At 44.1% G+C, this 20,289-nt stretch overlaps 2 protein-coding genes across 4 annotated transcripts in view; one reads left to right on the top strand and one right to left on the bottom strand.

Moving 5' to 3' along the window:
• Positions 1–826: 826 nt before the first annotated feature.
• On the top strand, positions 827–6,755 carry SIVA1 (SIVA1 apoptosis inducing factor). The gene is made up of 4 exons (XM_020814844.3): positions 827–1,166; positions 3,955–4,158; positions 4,755–4,911; positions 6,149–6,755. The coding sequence occupies exons 1-4, from the start codon at positions 1,049–1,051 to the stop codon at positions 6,204–6,206; spliced, it is 537 nt and encodes a 178-aa protein (XP_020670503.3). The 5' UTR covers positions 827–1,048; the 3' UTR covers positions 6,207–6,755.
• Positions 6,756–13,310: 6,555 nt separating this feature from the next.
• Positions 13,311–20,289, bottom strand: part of AKT1 (AKT serine/threonine kinase 1) — a 139,936-nt gene continuing 132,957 nt past the window's right edge. For all 3 annotated transcript variants that reach the window (XM_072986752.2, XM_072986751.2, XM_072986750.2), the window contains exons 13-14: positions 16,310–16,412; positions 13,311–15,206 (exon numbers count right to left, since the gene is read on the bottom strand). In XM_072986752.2, coding sequence (XP_072842853.1) covers positions 15,127–15,206; positions 16,310–16,412 — 183 coding nt within the window. In that variant the 3' untranslated portion in view covers positions 13,311–15,126. The remainder of the gene's footprint in view (positions 15,207–16,309; positions 16,413–20,289) is intronic.

Here is a 20,289-nt window from a genome sequence, read left to right as displayed (position 1 = left end):
TTTGCTAATGTGAAATTTGGGAGTGCTCCTTCCTTTCACACTGAGTTAAGAGTGATCCAGAAATCTTTGCATCATATGCCTTAAAATCACAAAAATACACCGTTTTCAGCTCATCTTCTGATTAGACATACAATGCATGTTTTTCACAGCAGCTTGATGTTGGGTTAACATTTTTACCAAATATTGCCACCTCTGCTACATCTCTCTTCAGATCAGCTACTGCTGAGATCTCTTAGATAACTTGAATTAAATCAAGTTAGCCAACATATAGCAGTTATAATACATGGGCAGAAAGGCCTTGCCTCCCCTTTTTTTAGGAGAAAAACAGGGGAGGGTTACTTTAAATAAAAATAAATGAATAAATAAATAAATAAGATAGATCTCATCTATTGTTTTCCTCAGATGCATGGAATATTACCCAGATTTTTTGAACAGAAGGATTATAAAGAATGAGGGCAGAGGAAATTAAATGTGGTAAGTCCTCTTGATAAATGGTGGTTTTAGGTTTTTCGGGCTCTTTGGCCCTGTTCTGGAGGTTTTTCTGCCTAAGGTTTCGCCAGTCTCTGTGGCCGGCATCTTCAGAGGATAGGAGTCAGAACTCTTCAAGAACACCTCTGGAAAAATGATATTTATTAGTCCGTTCGTCAACCCACCGGCCCACCCACAACGATACAAACTTCTTCAGTGAGCTTATTAACACAATAAAAGGCCCCGCCCACTGCTGCTAGGCTACACGTTTCCCGCGAAAACGACCCCGACCCGCCTCTCAGCGCGTGCTCGCCTTCTTCGCCTTGGGAGACCCGCCTCCTTGTCCCGTCGCAGACGCCTCGCGATTGGAGGGCGTCCCCATGACGTAGTCAGGCAGGCGGGGAGGAGGCTGGCGCCTCAAAAGGTCTGGTTTACGGCGCGGTGGTGTTTATTTTCCCGCTCGGGAGGGCGCGGCTCGCTTAAAAAAAAAAAAGTAGCGGTTGGCGGTGAAGCCTTTCGGGTTTCTTTGGCCCGGTCGGTGGCTCTGCCGTTTCACCCAGTCTTTAGCGGGGGAAACGGGATGCCTAAGCGCTCGTATCCTTTCGGGGATGTTGCCCCGCTCCAGCTGAAGACCCGCGTGAGGCTGAGGGAACTGAGCCAAGGCGTCATGGGCGAGCGGTACCGGCAGGAGATATTCGGTGAGTGAGGCGACCCTTCAGGGGCTTCTCGTAAGGCGGGCGGGCGGGCGCCGAGCGAATAATACGCACCCAGGCGAGCCGCGACGTATTCTCGCGAGAAGAAGAGCGGCGTGCAGTAATCCCATCGACGGCGCTGTTGTCTCGCGAGAACACGCTCCCCCCCCATTTTCTTTCGGGGAGGTGGGCTTCCTGTCAGCGTCTGAGGCGGGCGGGAGGATTAAGGCTCGCCTCGTACCTATGGTGACGAAAGAAGTGTGTTTGGGAGAGGGAAGCGAAAGCTCCTGCATCTCTCATTTCTCCCCCATTTCCTGAGTTCAGCTATGCCTCGTTTCTGTTCGTGGGTAAAGGGAAGCCCTCTCTGCACATGCCCAGGGATGCTCTTGGTTTTGTTTTAGCGTTGCTTTTTTTCCCAAATATATATTTCCCCTTAGCCTCAGAACCTGATCCAGCAGGTGCAAGGTTATGGGGAAAAAACAACACCAAAACAGAAGCGAGCATCTTTGGGCATGTGCAGAGGGCTCCCTTTTACCCACAAAGAGAAATGGGTCTCCTTATCAGGAGAAAAGTGGCCTATAAATAAAGCAAAATAGATGAATATGTATGTACAAAGTTGTTATTCCGTAGCTTCTGCTTTATGGAGCAGTGTCTTGGACTATACATCAATGCCGTGCAAGAAGGTTCAGTAATTTTCATCTTACCGGTCTTTGGAAAAGTCACAACATCAAATGGTGGAATGTGGTCCCTGACATTGAAGTCTCGGAGCAAACACAGATGCCAAGTGGTTTTTACCATTTTGAAGCAACGACGACTTCGGCAGTCTGGCTGTGTCTCCCAAAGCTTGCTGCAGGTGCTTGGTCGGCAAAAGAAATGGTTCAAGGATACACTGAAGGCAACTCAGAAGGAATTTCATGTTGACTGTGTCCGTTAGGACGGTTTCACTCAAGACGGAAGCAGCTGGCAAAAGTGGCTGATAAATTTAAAGTAAAAAAAGATTCAGTGATTCACAAAGGCAGAGAAGTGAGACAGTAAAGGTGTAACATCCCAATGAGTCCAGGACCAGCTAACCGGCCCCCATTGTTCCCTTCTTTTCTGGGCGTGTGTGTGTGTTTTAGTCTTTAGGTGCCCTTTGGCAGCGGGGTTTAAGCAGCCTCTCTCCCTTTACTATGTCAGGGCCCCCAGAAAGCAGTTGCCAAACTTATGAAGCTTGATTGCATTTCCCATCGTGCTGCCAGCATTGGGTTAGTTTCCAAGCAAGTTCAGTCCATTTTTTTCTTGTGATGATGTCTCCCGACTTTGCTGATTGCATAGTTGTCATCCTTAGCTCTGAGCATCGTATGTGCCTCTTCAGTATGAACGTTTGATCTTTCCAGACCAGCCAAGCTCGGCCTACTTTGTGCATGTAGGTTGTTACCCAGAAACATCTGAAGGAATGCTGGCTGGTCTGTTTCTTTGCAGCTCTGTTCTTATCTTTTTTTATGGTGCAGGAAGCAGCAGCCCAAAGAAATAGGCTGTGTTAGTGTGTAATTTTGGATGTCAGCCTTATTCGGTCGTTGTTGTAGGTTTTTTGGCCATGTTCTGGATGTTTTTCTTCATAACATTTTGCCAGTCTCTTGGCTGGCATCTTCAGAGGAAAGGAGTTCTAACATTAGGAAAAACCCTCAGAACGCGGCCAAACAGCCCGAAAAGCCTACAACAACCATCGGATCCTGCCCATGAAACCTTTGAGAATACATTCAATCTTATTCCTTTGACACAATTGCACGGAGGCAGATGCAATGCTCGAAGAGCTAGGGATGACAGTGGTGAGGAAGAGAGAAGTTTAGCACATCATCATTCTTCCTTCTCAGACCCTGCACACACATAATTATTTTCTAAGTACTTTTTTTTCTGGTGTAGAAGATGAATACAGCTGTAGGGATCTAGGAAAAGAAAAGATTTGGATGGCATAGGTCAGTTACACATTTCTGTCTCAAAATATAATGTACACCAGATTTATTGCATTCTTAGTCATTTGCAGCTCAGTAATAAATCAAACAATAACAGGTGGCAGGCTGCCTGTGGCATATGTGTAATATCAGCATATGTACACCTAGCCTCTAGAACTGAAATAAAAATCATGTATGTATAAACTCTGTCCATCCTCCGTGTATGACTCCTCTGCCCTGTGCTGTGGATGATGAGCTTTGTGATGTGATACGCACTGGTGTTTTCATCATGAAAGAAATTAGGAGATACTTTATAAGGAGGCTGTCCTCAAGATAGTATGTGAACCTCGCAAGTCTTTTGTGAACCCTAGAAATTGGGAACAAAAAACCTTAACTCCTGGCGGTCAGGCTGCAGAAACATTGATGCTTCTGGTGACTTGTATGGATTGTAGTTCCTCGTTAGCAGCACAGATAATGATGCACCCAGCTGGAATGGAGAAAAGCAGTTGCTCAGTGCTTTCAAAAATCCCCAGTTCAATCCCTGATTCCAGTTGGGCCTGGAAAAGATCCTTGTTGCCATTTAGTTTAGTCCAGCCTGGATGGGCTAGGCCTAGGGGATTGTGGGAACTGGAGGGCACCAGGTTAAGGTTGGTGTAATAGACAATACAGAGCTAGATATTTATGTGCTGTTTATTTACTTCTTTTCAGCTCACCAGGGTTCACCCTGATCTGACCTTGTAGAAGGTAGCTTTATGCTTTTTGCTTTTCTGCCCCATTGGAGTGGCCAGTCTGGGAACAGGAAACCATTTTAGATTGTTTTTGATAATACTCATTTCTTTTTTTTGTCCTTGTTCATTTTGCAGAAAAAACAAAACAGCTCCTCTTCCAAGGTGCCCAGGCTTATATGGAGAGTGCCTGCGTTGGGAGCAAAGGAAAAGAAAGCCTCACCGCACAGTATCCAGAGCCACTTGCTGACCGGCTACAAGGTTGTTCTCGGCCTAGGAGTAGTGGGCAGATGTTAATTGGTCAGGATGGAAAACTTCAACAGCCTAGTCCAAGCGAAACAGGTAAGTGGGATTAGTTGGCTCTTAGGTTCTTGGGTAATTATCTCCCTGCTATCTGCTGTCTTCATTTACTGGGTATCCCAGTGGTTTGGGTTTCTGGTTTCAAAGCCGGAAGTTGGGAGTTCGATTCCCCACTGTGCCTCCTTGACAGGGGTTGGACTTGATGATCGTTACAGACCCTTTCAGCTCTACAGTTCTAAGGTTAAGGTTACTGAGTCCAATATTAATGTGATTGCCAGTACAGCTTATGTTCATGCATAAGTAAACAATAAACATCAATTAAGACATAATGTGCTATGGGTTGTTTTGAAAGAAGAATCTGCCTCTCTTGGGGGTGTGGTTTAGCTGTTTCAAAAGTCTTCAAAACTTGTGAGAACTCATCTCATCCAGGGTCACAGAGAAAAGCCTGTGCTTTTATTTCTTGCTGTGGACTGTTGCCATGCTTTTCTTTCTGCTGTTACAAGTGCTGAACCCACCAAGCACTTATCTGTTTCCTGTCCAGATGGTGGTGAAGATTGTGTCTGCTTTCTGATGGGGAAGCTTTTCTTGGACATTTTGGTGCTGATATTCTGATTTAGAAATCATATGTTTCTGTACAGTACTGGCTGTAAGAGTTTCAAAGGCCTGCTCCTCATGTGTGAGAACAGTTGATGTCAAAGAAGCCTGCGCACAGTGTGATCGGTACATCTGCCCGGACTGCAGTAAACTCTGCAGTTGCTGTAACTCCATCACTTGTTCCTTATGTTCCATCACAGAGTAAGTATCCACAGATTAGACTTGCATTAAACATTCTTTGATTGTGTTGGAGTGCAGCATTTTGTTTGGCAACTGCAATAATTAACACACTGGTCTAGAGAGGGGAGGGATGCTAACATCAGTATAAAAGCATGCTGTGGTGTGTTTTATTTTAATACAGTAACCCAAATCCTGTTAGGTTTGTTTAACCCAGTCAGCATAACTTTTAGTGGCAGATTCTTGCAAATTAAGAAATTGCATAACTAGATGTAAAATTCCTGTGCCAACCTCTTAACTTATGGCAACTCGCCACTGAAAATGGCATGGATGGCGCTATCTTAGCGGGCATAACAAATAGCATTGTTTGTTACATTAATATACTGCTCTTCATAGCAGTATAATATAAATGGTTTATAGGTGAAAGTACAAACAAAAATCCAAACAGTCCTATTAAACCCTTAAAAATCCATCTTCGCTGATCAAAAAGCCTAATAATAAATAGTATTGACTCTTTAACCAAAGGAGATTTAGACGTTTCCAGAAAGAACACAAGACAGATCCAAAGACATGGGTTCAGAAGTCTGGACTGAAGCTGAAACCTGGTTAACACTGAACAATTCTGAGAGAGAATAGCATTTCTCGCTTTATGTCATTTCCTTTTTGTTGATTAGTGTGAATGCATTTTTCTGCTTAGGAGCAAACAATGGAGAGATCTATCTTTTCTACATGGGGGTGATGGTGGGTGTTTGGGCTTAACTAGCCAGAGGAAAAGGCTGCAGGAGGGGGTAGGGGGACGAGGCTGCAGAAATGTTTCTCCTGTTGAGTCCTGAAACATGGACCTAAATCCTGTGTGATGCTCACAGTAACATTGGGAGTTTGGTTTGCTCACCCATCATCCACTATGGTACTGAACAGGGTTTTCTTAGCCCTCTGGAGCTGGTTTGTGTTGAAAGTGGAAGGTTGCCTGAGGAAAGTGGGAGGGCTTGTTTCCTACTTGCAAGAGTGAACAACTGGGAAGTGGGCTTGGTACCCACAGGTTAACTCCACTGGTTGGCTCCGGACAAAAGGGACATCTTCACCCAGTCTATCATTCCTGCCTAGAATTTGCTGCCACAAGAGCCTGGGCTCCCGAATGTACCTGATCCCTCAGAGCTCTTACCCTCTGCAGCAAAATAAATCCTCTGTGTCAAGGGACATCTTTTTCCACAAATGGACTAAATGGAAGGCTGTGCTTAATTGACTTCCACCTTCTTTCTAGATCTGATGATGTCGGAGAGCACATCCTCTGCAGCGACTGCTTGGCCTTCAAGGACTGATATGCTTGAATCTTAGATGTGATATCTTAGGGACGGAGCATCTCCAGAACCTGTAGAAAAGCATATATTTTTAAAAATTCGGACATTTCTCCCACCCCACCTCCAGGGGGATGCCTTTTTTTAAAGCATTGTGTATATATTTGTACATTTCGTTTAATAAAATAAACATTTTATATTTTGATGCCTTTTTTTGTGCTGTGATGGGCAAACCTAACTCTTGTATTACTTGTCAGTGGTGCATTTCAGCAGCTTTTCCTTCTGTTCTGGTAGTGCAGCAGAAGAGATTCATCTGGTCTCCTGATAATGCAGTTTTACATGTCAAAATATGATTTAACAGGCTGTTGCCATTTATGGATTCTTCTGTTTAAATGTGTGGTTTTGCTTGATTTGCATTTTGCTTATTTTGTGTGTGTGGGGGGGAAGCTTTTCTAAATTTGGTTTCTGCATTATTCTAGCCTGGTTCTCAAGCAACTTTTGTTCATTTCTATACAGTTATTTAGTTAGTTTTTTCTTCTTTTAAAAAATGAACTGGCCCATTTTAGGGTTAAATTTTTATTTTTATTCCCTTGTGAAGATGTTGGATATATATGAAAAGTTGAACTTCCTCAGGTCCTGCTTTCTACTTACACCACAGTTACCCTTATCAAGAGTTGAAAGTAACTTCCTACACAAGCAGTTATGTGTGGGTTCATGTAGCAAATACCCCTGCTATTTGATTTCTTAACAGATTCTAACAGACAAAATGGCTACACCCTTCAAAGACCTTAATACACATATTTAGATCTGCCTTATACTGTGGTGCAGGCTGGGTGGATAGCTTAGAAGTTTAGGTATCTGACCTATGGATCCAGAAACTGGGAGTTTGATGCCCCACTTTGCCACTTAGGGGTCAGAGCCAGCCTGTGTAGCTTTGGGCAAGCTGCATGATCCCAAGATGTCCCCAGAAGAAGGAGGTCAACCATCTCAGTACTCTCCACCTGTAAAACTCTGAAGAGGATGACTCTTAAGTTAGAAGTGACTTAATTATTATTATTATTAAAAAATACCAGGCACAGTCAATCAAAATTATAGAAATATTGACTGATATTATAGATACAACTTATTGTTATAATTATTATTATTTATTATTTTATGCTGTGGAGCAGGCTTTGACTAGGCCTCACTATTCCTGTCACAAACTGTGGATGACGAAGCTACATACCACAGGACAGGGGCAAACTGCATGCTAAGAGGGAACATCACATGTTTCAGAATAATGCCATTAACTAGTTTAATTCTGAAGGAAGCCATTTTAACATTCAACCCAAGGGACAAGATAATAAAAGAACTGCGAGACTAGTAAGCTGTGTGGAAATGCTCCTGTAGGTGTCAAAGTGTGTTATTGTTCTGTCCCGGCAGATGGCAGTGTATTGCCTTTTCAAGTCATTATATTCCACCCAAGCCTAGATGTGTGAAATTGCACACTCATTGAAATATTGTATGACTGGCCCAGTGGATTGCAAAGTATTTTTATACAGTATACAGATTGTATGCATATATATAAAGTGCATTCAGTCCCCAGCTCCATAGCCTTTTGAAGTAGAGGAAGAGACTGGTAAGCTATATTTAATGACTTTATCCCTAAAAAACCTCAAAGCATAATTGTTTGTGATCATGAAGAAATGTGACAAGAAAAAAATAATTGGCTCCTTCAAAATGTCGTATTAGGCAACAAATTTGTGAATACCATGGACTGCCAGAAAGATGAGTGGGGGCAGATCAAATTAAGCCTGAACACCCTGTAGAAGCAAAAGTGCTCATATTGTGTGAGATGACAAGACTCGCTGGAAAAGACAATATGCTGGGCAAAGTGGAAGACAGCAGGAAGAAAACGAAGACTAAGCAAAGCATGATCTCAGGGAAGGAAGCCCAGAACCTTGAGTTTGTAAGATCAGAGTAGAGTTACTAAGGAAAGTAAGGACCCTTAAAGTTACTCATTTATAGGGTGCTGTAAGTCGATTATGTGCAACTATACTTTCTATTTTGTTTTTGTTTCCATTATTCATGCAGAAAGAGCCTATGATGGCTATGAAAATATGTTGATGTACCCAAGCATAGAAATCAGCTGCAGTATTAACACCGTTGTGAAGAAAGACACACACAGGCCTTCCTTTGCTGTAGTCCTCCCAGGCAGAGGGGGCTGTCAGTTTTCACATGGCACTACTTTACCTAGACTTAGTTCTTCCTGTATTCTTTGATGAACTGCCATTTTTAGATTGGACATAAATTTCTGCAGCCCTTTTAACTGCATGCTGAATTGTTTATCCATGTGCTCATAAAGACAACACTTTTCTCCCAAAACACTCATTTCTATCGAATCTCACTTTATAAGCACAGCTTTGGCCAAAATTGTGGCTTTTGGAGAGCAGCTTCCTAGTAACATTTATTTATAAAATTACAGTATTTTTATCCCACCTTTCTCCTTGACAAAGGACACAATGTGGCTTAAATACATAAGGAACTTAAATACAAACATCATGGTTAAAGACCATATATACCACTACTTACCAGCCGTATACAACTACCCGTAGCCGGTAACAACCAGCTTCACGGCCTGCTTGTTAATTTCTGAGTGGAACATGGATCGTTGCCTGCTCTGCAGAAGGTGAATTATTAAATGTGTGTGTTTTCTTTTCCTTTTTGCCCTTGATACTAGTACGCGCGGCAAGGTTCCCAGATTAGCATTCTATTAGCTTTGCCTGCAGGCAGGTGCAAGCTAGTGACAGATGCACACAAGCTGTCCCACCAAAGCCAGATGCTCAGGGGCTGTGACTGCTGAGCATCTGTCTTTCTTGAGAGGGAGAGTACTGGCAAGAGCCTAGCCTTCCAATGAGGTTCAGGAGGAGGGGAGGAGAGCCGAGATTTAGCAAAAGAAGCAGCTGCAGTGGGCAGTAGAGGTAAGAAATAGCACGGATGGAAGATCATCAAGAATTACTTATCCAAGGATGAGGACGTAGCGGTTAATCGGGGATGCATCCTCTTGGCAAGCAATTACAGGCAGGAATGCGATTCTTTGTATTTCAGCCCTTCAAGAAAGCCAGCCAGAAACAGAAGCTGCTTTGCCTTAAAACAAGCTGAGAAAGCTTTGTTGTGAGGCTGCAGGTTCTGCAATTCCTGCACAAACCTTTGATAAGCTGAAAAGAGGGTGGGTGACAAAAAAAAAACCAACAACAACTGGCAAACCCTCGTAGGGCAATCCAGTTCTATGGAGGACCAACGGCTGAGATCCCCAGGAATCTTCGTAAGCAAGGGCTGCGGCCGTCCTCTGTCATGGGTCAATAATAACTTCTGTCTTCATCATCATGGGACAGCCCTCTTGTCTTTTGGCTTGAGTCATTCAAAAGAGAAATGGAAGCATCAGCAGCCTCAGTTATTTACAAGTGGTGGCATTCAATGCTGGGACGTAACGTCTGGATTCCTTGCACGGCTTTGTAGATAAAAGTTCTTCCTGTTTCTCATGTGCTGTGCTAAGCCAGTTTTGACTGCACAAGTGAACCTTTTGTACCAGCGCTCTTGTCTTTTGAGAGGTGCTTTTTCTCATGCTCCCATGCAGAATTCCTTAAACAGCTTTTTTCCCCTTTATAGTCTTCTCTTTCAGTCTCACTAGCCTAACCTCAGCAGTATGACATGCCCAGGCTTTTATACCAAGTCGGACAAGGCTCCTATCAAGCGAGCTTTGTGACAAGCTAAATGTCTTGAATGCATTCCCCACCTAACACCCCCCTCACATGATGTCTTGGCAAGAAATTCATGCTATCGCTGCTCTCATCTTCCCTCCCCACTTCAGAAAGCAGCTGGGTGTTTTCTCTGTGTGCACATCACTGAAATGACATTCTTGACACATCCCTCAAACTAGCTTTGTGGCAAGATGTTTTAACAGTTGCTGGTGCACAAGAGTAGAAGCACTTATTCATACCCTTTTCAGGGAACATGGTGGTGCTGCAGGTTAAACCACAGAAGCCTCTGTGCTGCAAGGTCAGAAGACCAGCCGTCGTAAGATTGAATCCACACGATGGAGTGAGCTCCCGTCGCTTGTCTCAGCTCCTGCCAACCTAACAGTTTGAAAGCATGTAAATGCAAATAGATAAATAAGTACCACCTCGGCGGGAAGTTAACGGTGTTCTGTGTCTAGTCGCGCTGGCCATGTGACCACGGAAACGGTCTATGGAAAAACGCTGGCTCTGTGGTTTGGAAATGGGGATGAACACCGCACCCTAGAATTGGACACAACTGGACTAAATGTCAAGAGGAACCTTTACCTTTACCATACCCTTTTCAGGGTTAGGTAAAGAATTCTCAGAAGTGGTTTACCATTCCCTTCTTCTGGGGGTGCCCTGGGATGGTGCAGCTTGCCCAAGGTCACCTAGGCTGGCTCTTCTCCCAGGAGGCACAGCGGGGAATCGAACTCCACAACCAGATACTGTGTTTTTTGCTCCATAAGATGCACTTCCCCCCCCCAATGTCTTATGGAGCGAAGGCAGCAATTTCGTCCCCGCTGACCCCATGGGGGGAGCGTCGCAAGGGTCCAGGTGAGCCTTCCAGGACCCTTGCAGCACTCTTCCCACCCCCCACGGGGCCAGAGCAGGCGAAATCGCGAGCTTCCAGGTGGGAGGAGCGTTGCAAGGGTCCTGGAAGGCTCACTCAGACCCTTGCGACGCTCCTCCCACCCCCGCACGGGGCCAGCGCCGGAAAAATCGCCAGTTTCTGGGAGTCTTTTGAGGCTTCCCCAGCCTGAAAAGACTCCCAGAAACTGGCGATTTCACCCCCCTGGCCCCATGGGGTGGGGGTGGGGGGAGCGTCGGAAGGGTCCGGCAAACCTTCCAGGACCCTTGCGATGCTCCCCCCACCCCCGCACGGGGCCAAGGGGGGTGAAATCGCCAGCTTCTGGGAGTCTTTTCAGGCTGGGGAAGCCTCAGAAGAGTCCCAGAAGGTGGCGATTTCACCCCCTCTGACCCCTGGGGGGGCAGGGTGAGTCTCTAAAGGGTCCTGGAACACACCCTAGGACCCTTTGGAGGCTCACTGTGCCCCCCCCCCCGCCGGGCTTGGGAAGCTTCAGAAGAGTCCCAGAAGCTGGTGATTTTCCCCCCTCTGGCCCAGCGGGGAGGGGGGGCAGGGTGAGCCTCCAAAGAGTCCTAGGGTGTGTTCCATAAGATGGACCTCTCCATAAGGCTCACCAATTTTTAGGAGACGAGAACAGATTATTTTTTTCCTGTTTCCTTCTCCTAAAAATTGGGTGCGTTTTATGGAGAGGTGCATCTTATGGAGCGAAAAATACGGTACCTAAATCACTGAGCCATCTACACCAATTGTGTGATTTTATTTTACCATTCAAGTACACATTTAAAAAGATAGCTAGGAGGGTTTATGGAGTAAAGGCCTGCACCTCTCCTTCTGCCCATCTGCCCTCAAATTCATCCCTCTGTAAGACAGGCCTAGCTCACAAATCTGAGGCTAAGCTAGTTACAATTATTTATAGTCTATATAAGTCTGATTTCAGTTGGCCTCTTCTGAAGAATGACTCAGTATGAGTCCAATTCAGTGTGTTTAGGCCACTGAAACCCGTCTTTATTTTCTAAATGTCTAAATGGTTTTTCTTGCAAAAATTAAGGAGCAGCTCAAAGTATTTAGAAGCCTCTGTGTCATTGTTGGCCCCATCTTTTTCAGGTTCCTCTTCACAGGAAACACCTCTGAGAGCACTAGTTAACCATAACTGGCGCTCCTGGTAGAGAAACCTACACAATGACAAGCGTTGTATCAACTTCTCCTATATCATGTGTTTCATGCCCATGCTTGCACAGGCGAGAGTGATAAAAATTGTATTGCCGCTGGAGCCAACAGCACAAAAACTGTCCAAGACCAGTTCTATCTTTGCTCAATAAGGGGGCCACTGAAAACTTACAGACGAGGCCACAGCTCAGGGAGAGCATCGGCTTGGAATGCAGAAAGTCCAGAGTGACCAAGATGTGCCAGAGATTGAACCCATGACTGTCCATGTATGAAGCAGCTGTTGCGTTGCAGAGCTGCTGCTTTCACACTTGCAAAGTTTTTGTTCTAATTAGAGCACTCCACAGCCCATCATCGTCTGGCCAACAGGAAGCTTTGAAAGGGGTTAAGATGCCAGCTGCTTCCCCGCTCCATCTGAGAGGAGACCGTTTCCTCCATCAGAAAGAATGAAGCGTGCTGATGATCGTCTACTGGTAACCTGGAAATCGGCTGTTCTTAGCAAAAGGACTGCAAAAGTGAGACTCAATGAATGTCATTAATCTAAGACCCAGCAGAAATCAATAGTTCTGATATCTGGTTGTGGATCCAGAAGTTGGGAGTTTGGTTTCCCTCTGGGTCTCCCTGACGGGCTGGACTCGATGGTCCTTAGGGTCCCTTCCAGCTCTGCAGTTTTCAGATATTATATTCTCTCCCACGATATGAGATTAATTACCAATATGGAGTATGGAAGCATATTTTTAAATTACAATTATTTCCACCATGTGTGGTGATTGTGCTTATACATTTGAGGCCAATATTCATCTGTTAACTGGGAAAACCTGCTCACATAGTAACGTGGGACTAACCTGCTTGTGTAGTCATTGCTGATGTGCAATGTGAGAAAAAACCACCACCCTCTACTTCCCAACAGCAATGTTTATGGAAGCAGCATGATTCTGCGTTACCTGTGTTGGCAGGCCCTTTTGTTCAGCAAATACCCAACAGGACACTGGCCCAAAATCTTTGGGTGGGAATGTCAGAGGTTTGACATTTAGTTCTTCTTTTTGTCTCATTAGATTTTCTCTAAGGAATACATCTGATTGAATTGATTCTAAAAGACTAGGCAACTTGTATGTGTGAATTTCAGAAGACCATGAAGGAGAAACATAAAGTACTCTGTACTGGAGGTATCTATCTTCCTTTTGGCCTTGTTTTTCAACAATTGGAAAATAAGATACTGTACCTTCAAATCTAGATATGGATCCTGAGCCATTGTTTGAGAGACGTTCAGATGTGTAAGAAGTTGTATTAACTTTTCATTCATCCAGGAATATGTATGTTCTACCAAAATCAAGACTGAGCTAACTTGTTAAAGCACATTTTATTGAAGTAATTTTTGAGGGAAGCTTTCATATCATAAGTAAAAATACTAGAGTTGAATGTTGTAAAAAAACAAAACAAAAAAAAAACCCACAACACACACAATGGGATTTTATGTAGAGGGAGATATTTTAAATACATTCCCTTTGAAATTAAAAAAAAAATATGTTAAGGAACTGCAGTATAGTTCAATTTTATACAGATAAAGAGAACAGAAACAAAAGCATATCTAAAAGAACGTAAAGCCACAACTGAATAAACTCATTCGCAGCACAAAAGAGAGCTTAAAATATTGCCTGTATCAAGGGCAAAGAGATTTTTGTCTCCCAATAACGTTTGGCCAATCAAGAATGAAGCAGTGATGAAAATACAAAACATTGTGATAAAGGAGGAAAATAAAGATGGGTTGGGGGGGGAGGGTCAACTTTTGGACTCCATTGTTCCTTGAACACACATGCTCAGCTGAACTTTCTCCTTTTACATACATCTGCTGCAATGCTGATGGAGTTTCTTCCATCCCTTGCCAACACCATCCACCTCCCCAGCTTAGTAACCTTTAGAAATGTACACTTGCAGACAGAGTGAAAAACACAGAGATGCCATCTTGACTTGCATGACATGTTGGCTCTATAAATACATGGACAAAGGCAAAGTCCTTCGGTGCCCAATACCAGATGGCCAGCTACTTGCTCAGTAAGATATGCCATCATTTGAGAGCATTGTGCATTTTTTTGCATGTGTGTAATATGTGTGTGTGTACATGTATGTACATGTGTGCGAATTCATGCTTCTCTGGACCTGCATTCCACTGCCTGGTCAACGTCTGCCACTAGAAAGCATTTTCCCTTGATCTTGGCAAAATAAGATTCCTTTCTCAAAGGCAAAACTACGTGGTGACTAAAAATGGTGCAGGCCCTCTGCCCAGAACTATGCTCTGGATATACCTTCCACTGGTTCCCATGGAGCCTCTGTGCAAGAAGCGGCTGGTAGATAGCTGCCAAAATTTGGCAATGGAATTCATTAAATGCATTCTCTTAAAGGGGATTGCTCTCTGTGTATCATTTAAAAATGGATCCAGTTCCACTGAGCTCCATTTGATATGTTCATTTCTTGCAGCAGGCGTGTAAGCGCACTCATGTGTTTTGATTTTACTGCATCAGAGCAAAAAATGGCATTCATTTCGAGGAGGCTCCAACTTTATCAGTGTTACCACACAGAGGCGAAATCCTTGCATCTCCAGAGTTTGTTCATTTTTTTGTTTCTGTTGCTCATAATATTGCACTACCTAAATTTGTTTCTCATCCTATATAAATCTAATTGATCAGAGTGAAGGTTCTCTACTTACATAATGGGCTGTATGGAATAAATAAAAAAATATGGCGGAGTTTAGGTTTTGTGTTTTTTTTTTTGTCGTCGTAGTTGTCAATGCTGCTGCTGCTGCTATGTTGAATTTCTTAAGCATCTAGAGAGAAAATAGTTTGGGTGTGTATTCTTAAAAACCTAAAATGTTGTGGTTTTTTTTTTCAGAAGAAAAAGCTTTTTCTTTATTGTTTTCAGTAATGTTTTAAGAACAGATTCTTGTCTTCTTTCCCAAAATTGCATCTGAGAATCCAACTCAAAAAAATGCGCCAGGATTGTTTTAAATACACAGCCTGTGAGGCTTCCTACAAATTCAACTAAACCGTAGTACAAACATAGTTTGTAATTCATGTATCGTAGAGAGTTCTCTAGTGTCCATCAAAATTAAAGGTCCCCAAAATGCAGTCTGATTGGTTGCTGTGAATGGGCAAGCGAAACACTAAGCCGTTCCACTGGCGGAATAAGAGAATTGAGGGAAGTGCGGTCGTCGCTCGTTGTCAACACAATCCATACTGTCGTCTGGAACCAAAGAAGAGAAATAGTGAAAATACTTCCACTGCACTATCTATATAACTGCACCAAACAACAATAAGAAGAATTCTCTTACTTTTTTGGGCTACAGATCCCAGTCTCTCCCGGCCAGCATGACTGCTGTACCTTACTTCCATTAACTATCATGTTGGATTTATAGTTTAGGAAGGGTGCAGAGAAATTCCTCACCCACCCTATGATTTATTTTTTTTTACAGCCTCACGTGCTGCCTCTAGTAGGTGTGGCTGGGAGAGACTTTTCTGGGCTGGGACAGCTGTCTGTCTATCCAGCACTAACCAATCGTTTTTTTTCCTGCCTCGGAATTCAAAGAGAGCCCCGCCTCTCTACTGAGTGTTCTTCCCCCCCCCTTTCTAGAATCTGTTGAAGTCTTTTGCTGAAACTAGTCATGTTTGTCAGTTTGCTCTTTGATCTGTTCAATTGTAAGAAATGAAACCTTTTTATTCTTTCTCTTACAAAATATCTCTTGAGTGAGTTATTGAGACTATAAGTGCCACGTGATGATGGAAAAAGGAGCCTACTCTGGGGAATGCGAAGCTCCTCTGCTCCGTGAATCCCTGTACTTCTGCTGAGCAGCAAGAGGGATTCTAATCAGAAATTCAGAACTCGGCAACATATCACAATTCTAACAATTGCCTAAGGAGAAGGAATGAATACTAAGCACATCAAAATCTCTTATGTGAACATGTGCCCTCACTACTCAGCAGGCACAGTCATATTCTCTGGGTTCTAAAAAAAATCCATTTCTGATTCTTCAAAATCCTCCCGGGAATTGGACTGTTCCTGATTCTGAAAGAGAACCATAATTCTTTGTTGTTTCCAAGACTAGCACGTCACCTATTTAATCAAAGAAGATCTTGGGTGCTGGACTGAATGTGGAAAGTGGGGCTAATGTAGGTTACAAACTGTATTCCCTACCCTTATGCTACTACAAGCATGGTCCCTAGCTTGCTTTCAATAAACCTGTAAGAAGCGGATTTTGTCTGTTTCCCAAGGGGGCTGAGGCTGACCTGCAACCCTTGTATTCAGACAAACAAGGTGAATCGCTGAAAGGAAAACTACAGTGGTTATACCTTGGTCAGGAGGGGTGATTGTGATCATCTGTGCTGTGAATTCTTCATCAAAATAGCGTGTATCTGTTTCTGATGTCACCTGTGGTTTAAATGGAGGTACCAACTGGGAAAAGAACAGAAGCAGAAAACCAGAGAGATTTTGTAAGCTGCTGGTTCAAAGAGAACAGTGGCAAACTGAACGATGGAATTCTCCACATCTGCAGAAATTTCAAGATCTAGCTATAGGAACAGCCCCTCTTACCTTGTTTCCCCAAAAATAAGACCTAACCTGAAAATAAGCCCTGGTATGATTTTGCATGATGCTTGCAATACATGCCCTTCCCCAAAAATAAGCCCCAGTTAAGTGAAATCCCACCCCTCCACCCTTGTGCAGCAACCAGAAGATGACTGAATAAATGTAGATGGTTGCAAATGAACTGCTGTAACTCTTTCGCCTCCCATTCCTGAATCAAAGTTCACCTTCCTTGAACATGGGGTTTGGTTTATACTCCTTTTAAAAATATATTGCTAGCTCATTTCTGAAGCTTCCACTTAACATAATGGTAGCTCTGGCATTTGATCTCCTCGTCATTGACTTTTTAAATGATCGCCTGAGGAAACGGGTGGGTGATTCAAAAGGCAAGGCCGAAAGAGCAGACACATTCACGATGCCCAAGACCGGTTGGCAACAGCCTGCTGACTAATACAGAAATAGGTTGCTTGCATCTTTCTAAAAATTATGATCCAAAGTGAGATCAGAGACAAGGAGAAACAGGACACAGGCGGGATTCAGGGGAAGCAACACAAAGGAGAAACAAGAGCAGGGGGAATGTTTTGATGTGGTCAGTTTTCTAAAACAGTCATCCTCTACTCTACAAGGATGTCTACAGTTTGGGGCATATGAAGCATTAATGTGATTAAAGTAAGACACACCAAACTATGGTTTAATGTCACACAAATGAGCCTCAGGCTTGCATGCTGATCCCTCTCGTATCTTCTGCTGGCCCAGTTTCAAAGAGAAGATTTGAAGTTCCCCTTTCCTCTGTTAAATTTTCTAGGTTTCTTCATTACGGTCAAACTCCATGTATCCCCCACTAGTTTTCTCAAAGTTCACTGGCTAAAGCAGATGAGCCAGGAACAAGCTAGTGTGCCTAATGGCCTTGGGTAGTTCACTCACCACTGTCTAAAACTGTGCAAAATTCCTTAAGATCAGTGTTAATGGAGCATTTAGATTAGTTTAAAAGCATCATCTATTGGATCAAAAGCAGCTTTGATTTTAAATATAGATAAAATAAGATAAACGGAAGCTTCCAGGTTCTTCCTGATGTTGGAATTACTTGCCAGGATGTATAGGTGAGGTGTGAAAAGAGCAGGGAAGGATGTATATAAATTTTTGTGTAGCTTGGGGGGAAGGGAGGGGGAGGGCAAGTGGATGCAGAAATGAGGCAAAAGGGACCAAAGACTGGGATACTCAGAAATGAAACGCAAAACATGTGACTGACCCATAGAGTGATTCTGTGCCTCCTTTTGTTGTCACTTACAGCGGAGGTAGGGAATCATTCACTCTCCAGATGTTTTGGACTACAAGTCCCATCATCTCTGGATGGGGCTTCAGGAAACTGAGCGGCAAAACATCTGCAGAGCAAATGCTCCCCACCTTGCTATAAGGGAGACAAGCTTTGCCTTGGAATTGCAAAAAGAGACAGGAGAAGGTCCAAAATCGATTACCACCAAGCTTTGTAAATTATAGTTGGGAGGAAACACATCCACTCTAATCTGTCATTATGGGTCTGCAGATTGAACGTGTCTGTGCAGAATGAATGTACTTTTTGTACTCATAAAAAATGCTGGGCCGCTTCCCAATCTGGGTCTGAAAGCCAATGACGCTAAGTCTGTATTCCTAATGGCAAAGCTATGGCATGATGAAGGTAAGGGAGCTGAAAATGTGACGCTGATACGGTGCATGAGATACCGGCAAGGGAGGTGACTGGCTTCTACTGGGGGAAATTGAAGGCGCTCTCCCCAGGGCACCTGCAAGGAAGGCAGTTTCCCTGCATATGTAATGCAGTGGCACTACAAAGCGTTTTTCGCCTGCTGAACTCTGCCTGCCCAAACCCCAATGGGAGAGTGCCCAGGTGGGACAACAGTAGGTAAAGCAGCATCCTGTGGAGCACCATACTCTGCGGAATTTCAGAGTCCCAACAGTGTGCACCGGAGACTGCTCCACCGAAAGCCATGGGGTTTCCCTGTGCATATGGGTTGGTGAATACCCCCTTTGTGCAATCACTAAGACCAACTGCACAAGTAAGTAGTGAATCATTACAAATCCCCTCCTCAAGAGGATGCTGCTACCAGTTTCAAGGTTCAAGATGCTGCCCTCCACATGCTTACTTGGGAATAAATCCCAGAGAGCGCAGTGGGGCTTCCTGCCACAGAGCTACACACAGGGTCCTCATGAAACTCTACAACACTGGGATGCAGAACAACCACAATCCAGTTTCAGCTAGAATAATGAGTAGGAGAAATGACTTATCTAACGAGGGGAAAAGTTTTTATTTAGAAGTGAAACAAATATATAGAAGAAATGAACTTTTGAGGGAGGGGCACGGAAAAATTACACACAGACACAACACAGAAGGAATCCATGGGGTACAATCCCCTGCCAAAACAGGAAGTCCACAGCTAAGTAACTCTGACAGGTGGCCATTAAACCTCTTCTTAAAAATCTCCAATGAACTAGAGTTGATCACCCTCTGAGGCAGTCAGAGAGCCCATACTGTCAAAATGTTCTTCCTAATGTTTAGGGGAAATCTCCTTTGTTGTTATTTGATGGTTCCTCCATCTTCCACCTTATTTGAAGATGGCTATCAGATTGTCCCACAGCCTTATCTTTCTCCAGGCCAAATGTACACAGCTACCTCAACCATTTTTCATAGGGCTTGGTTTGGCTTGTTGAGCATTCCCCCTACCCCTTTCTTCCCTCTTCCTTCTTTCGGCTTAAGAAGCTGGCGAGGAGACGCACATGCTCAGGAGCGGTTTAAGGATTTAAAGGAGGTGAAAAGAAAGATAATGACAGGGGATGGTAAATGCAACTCCAACCAGCCCTCTCGTTTGACAGTTTAATCAGCCTGGATGCCAAAGTACACTTGGAAAGTGCCCTGCTGACTTTAGAATTCACTATAATGTTAACAAAGACATCAACATCAGGGCCTCTGGATCGAACCTTACCAGAGCTGAAACATCTATCTCCATCAGCTCACAGATGGTTTATAATCATATGTGGATGGTGACTTTAGAGGGCAGCAGAGAGCCATACTGGGAAACACATGGTAGCAGTGGTGGGAGAGCCAAAGGAAACGGGGGGGGGGGAGGGAACACATGACCTTATGAACTGTTGCTACCCCTACCTTCAGTTCAGTAGAACATTCCAGCTAGCTGGACTGTATAGCAAGCATGCTGCTTGGAAACAATTTGTTAAAATTAACTGGTTACTCCACATTCGTTACAGTTTAAAGAGCTATTTAAAAAGTTAACATTTTAAATCATTCTACAACAATTACGCTATTGAAATCCTAAATCCTATGATTTTCAGTGGTAAAAAACGATGGGAGTTAGCCAGTTTTAGTAACTTTAAAAAAATCCCCCCCTCCAAAAAAATTTACCGTATTTTTTGCTCCATAGATGCACTTTCCCCCCCAAAAATGTGGGGGGGGGAGTCTATGCATCTTATGGAGAGAATGCAGCAATTTCGTCCCCGCTGGTCCCGTGGGAGGGAGCGTCGCAAGGGTCCGGGTGAGCCTTCCAGGACCCTTGCGACGCTCCCACCACCCCCCATGGGGCCAGCGCAGGCGAAATCGCCAGCTTCCAGGTGGGGGGAGCGTCGCAAGGGTCCTGGAAGGCTCACTCAGACCCTTGCGACGCTCTCCCCACCCCCCCGCCGGGCCAGCTCGGGTGAAATCGCCAGCTTCTGGGAGTCTTTTGACACTTGGGGAGCTTCAGAA

This window comes from Pogona vitticeps, chromosome 1, assembly GCF_051106095.1.
Source record: "Pogona vitticeps strain Pit_001003342236 chromosome 1, PviZW2.1, whole genome shotgun sequence".
NCBI classification, from domain to species: Eukaryota; Metazoa; Chordata; class Lepidosauria; order Squamata; family Agamidae; genus Pogona; species Pogona vitticeps.
Note: the sequence above shows the minus strand (reverse complement) of the source record. Positions and strands in the feature narration are given on the sequence as shown.

Bases quoted from the DNA above. Each gene is read 5' to 3' on its own strand.
- SIVA1 (XM_020814844.3), top strand. From the start codon at position 1,049: ATGCCTAAGCGCTCGTATCCTTTCGGGGATGTTGCCCCGCTCCAGCTG. The intron at 1,167-3,954 runs GTGAGTGAGGCG...TTCATTTTGCAG, and splicing joins GTACCGGCAGGAGATATTCG to AAAAAACAAAACAGCTCCTC. The intron at 4,912-6,148 runs GTAAGTATCCAC...CCTTCTTTCTAG, and splicing joins TCCTTATGTTCCATCACAGA to ATCTGATGATGTCGGAGAGC.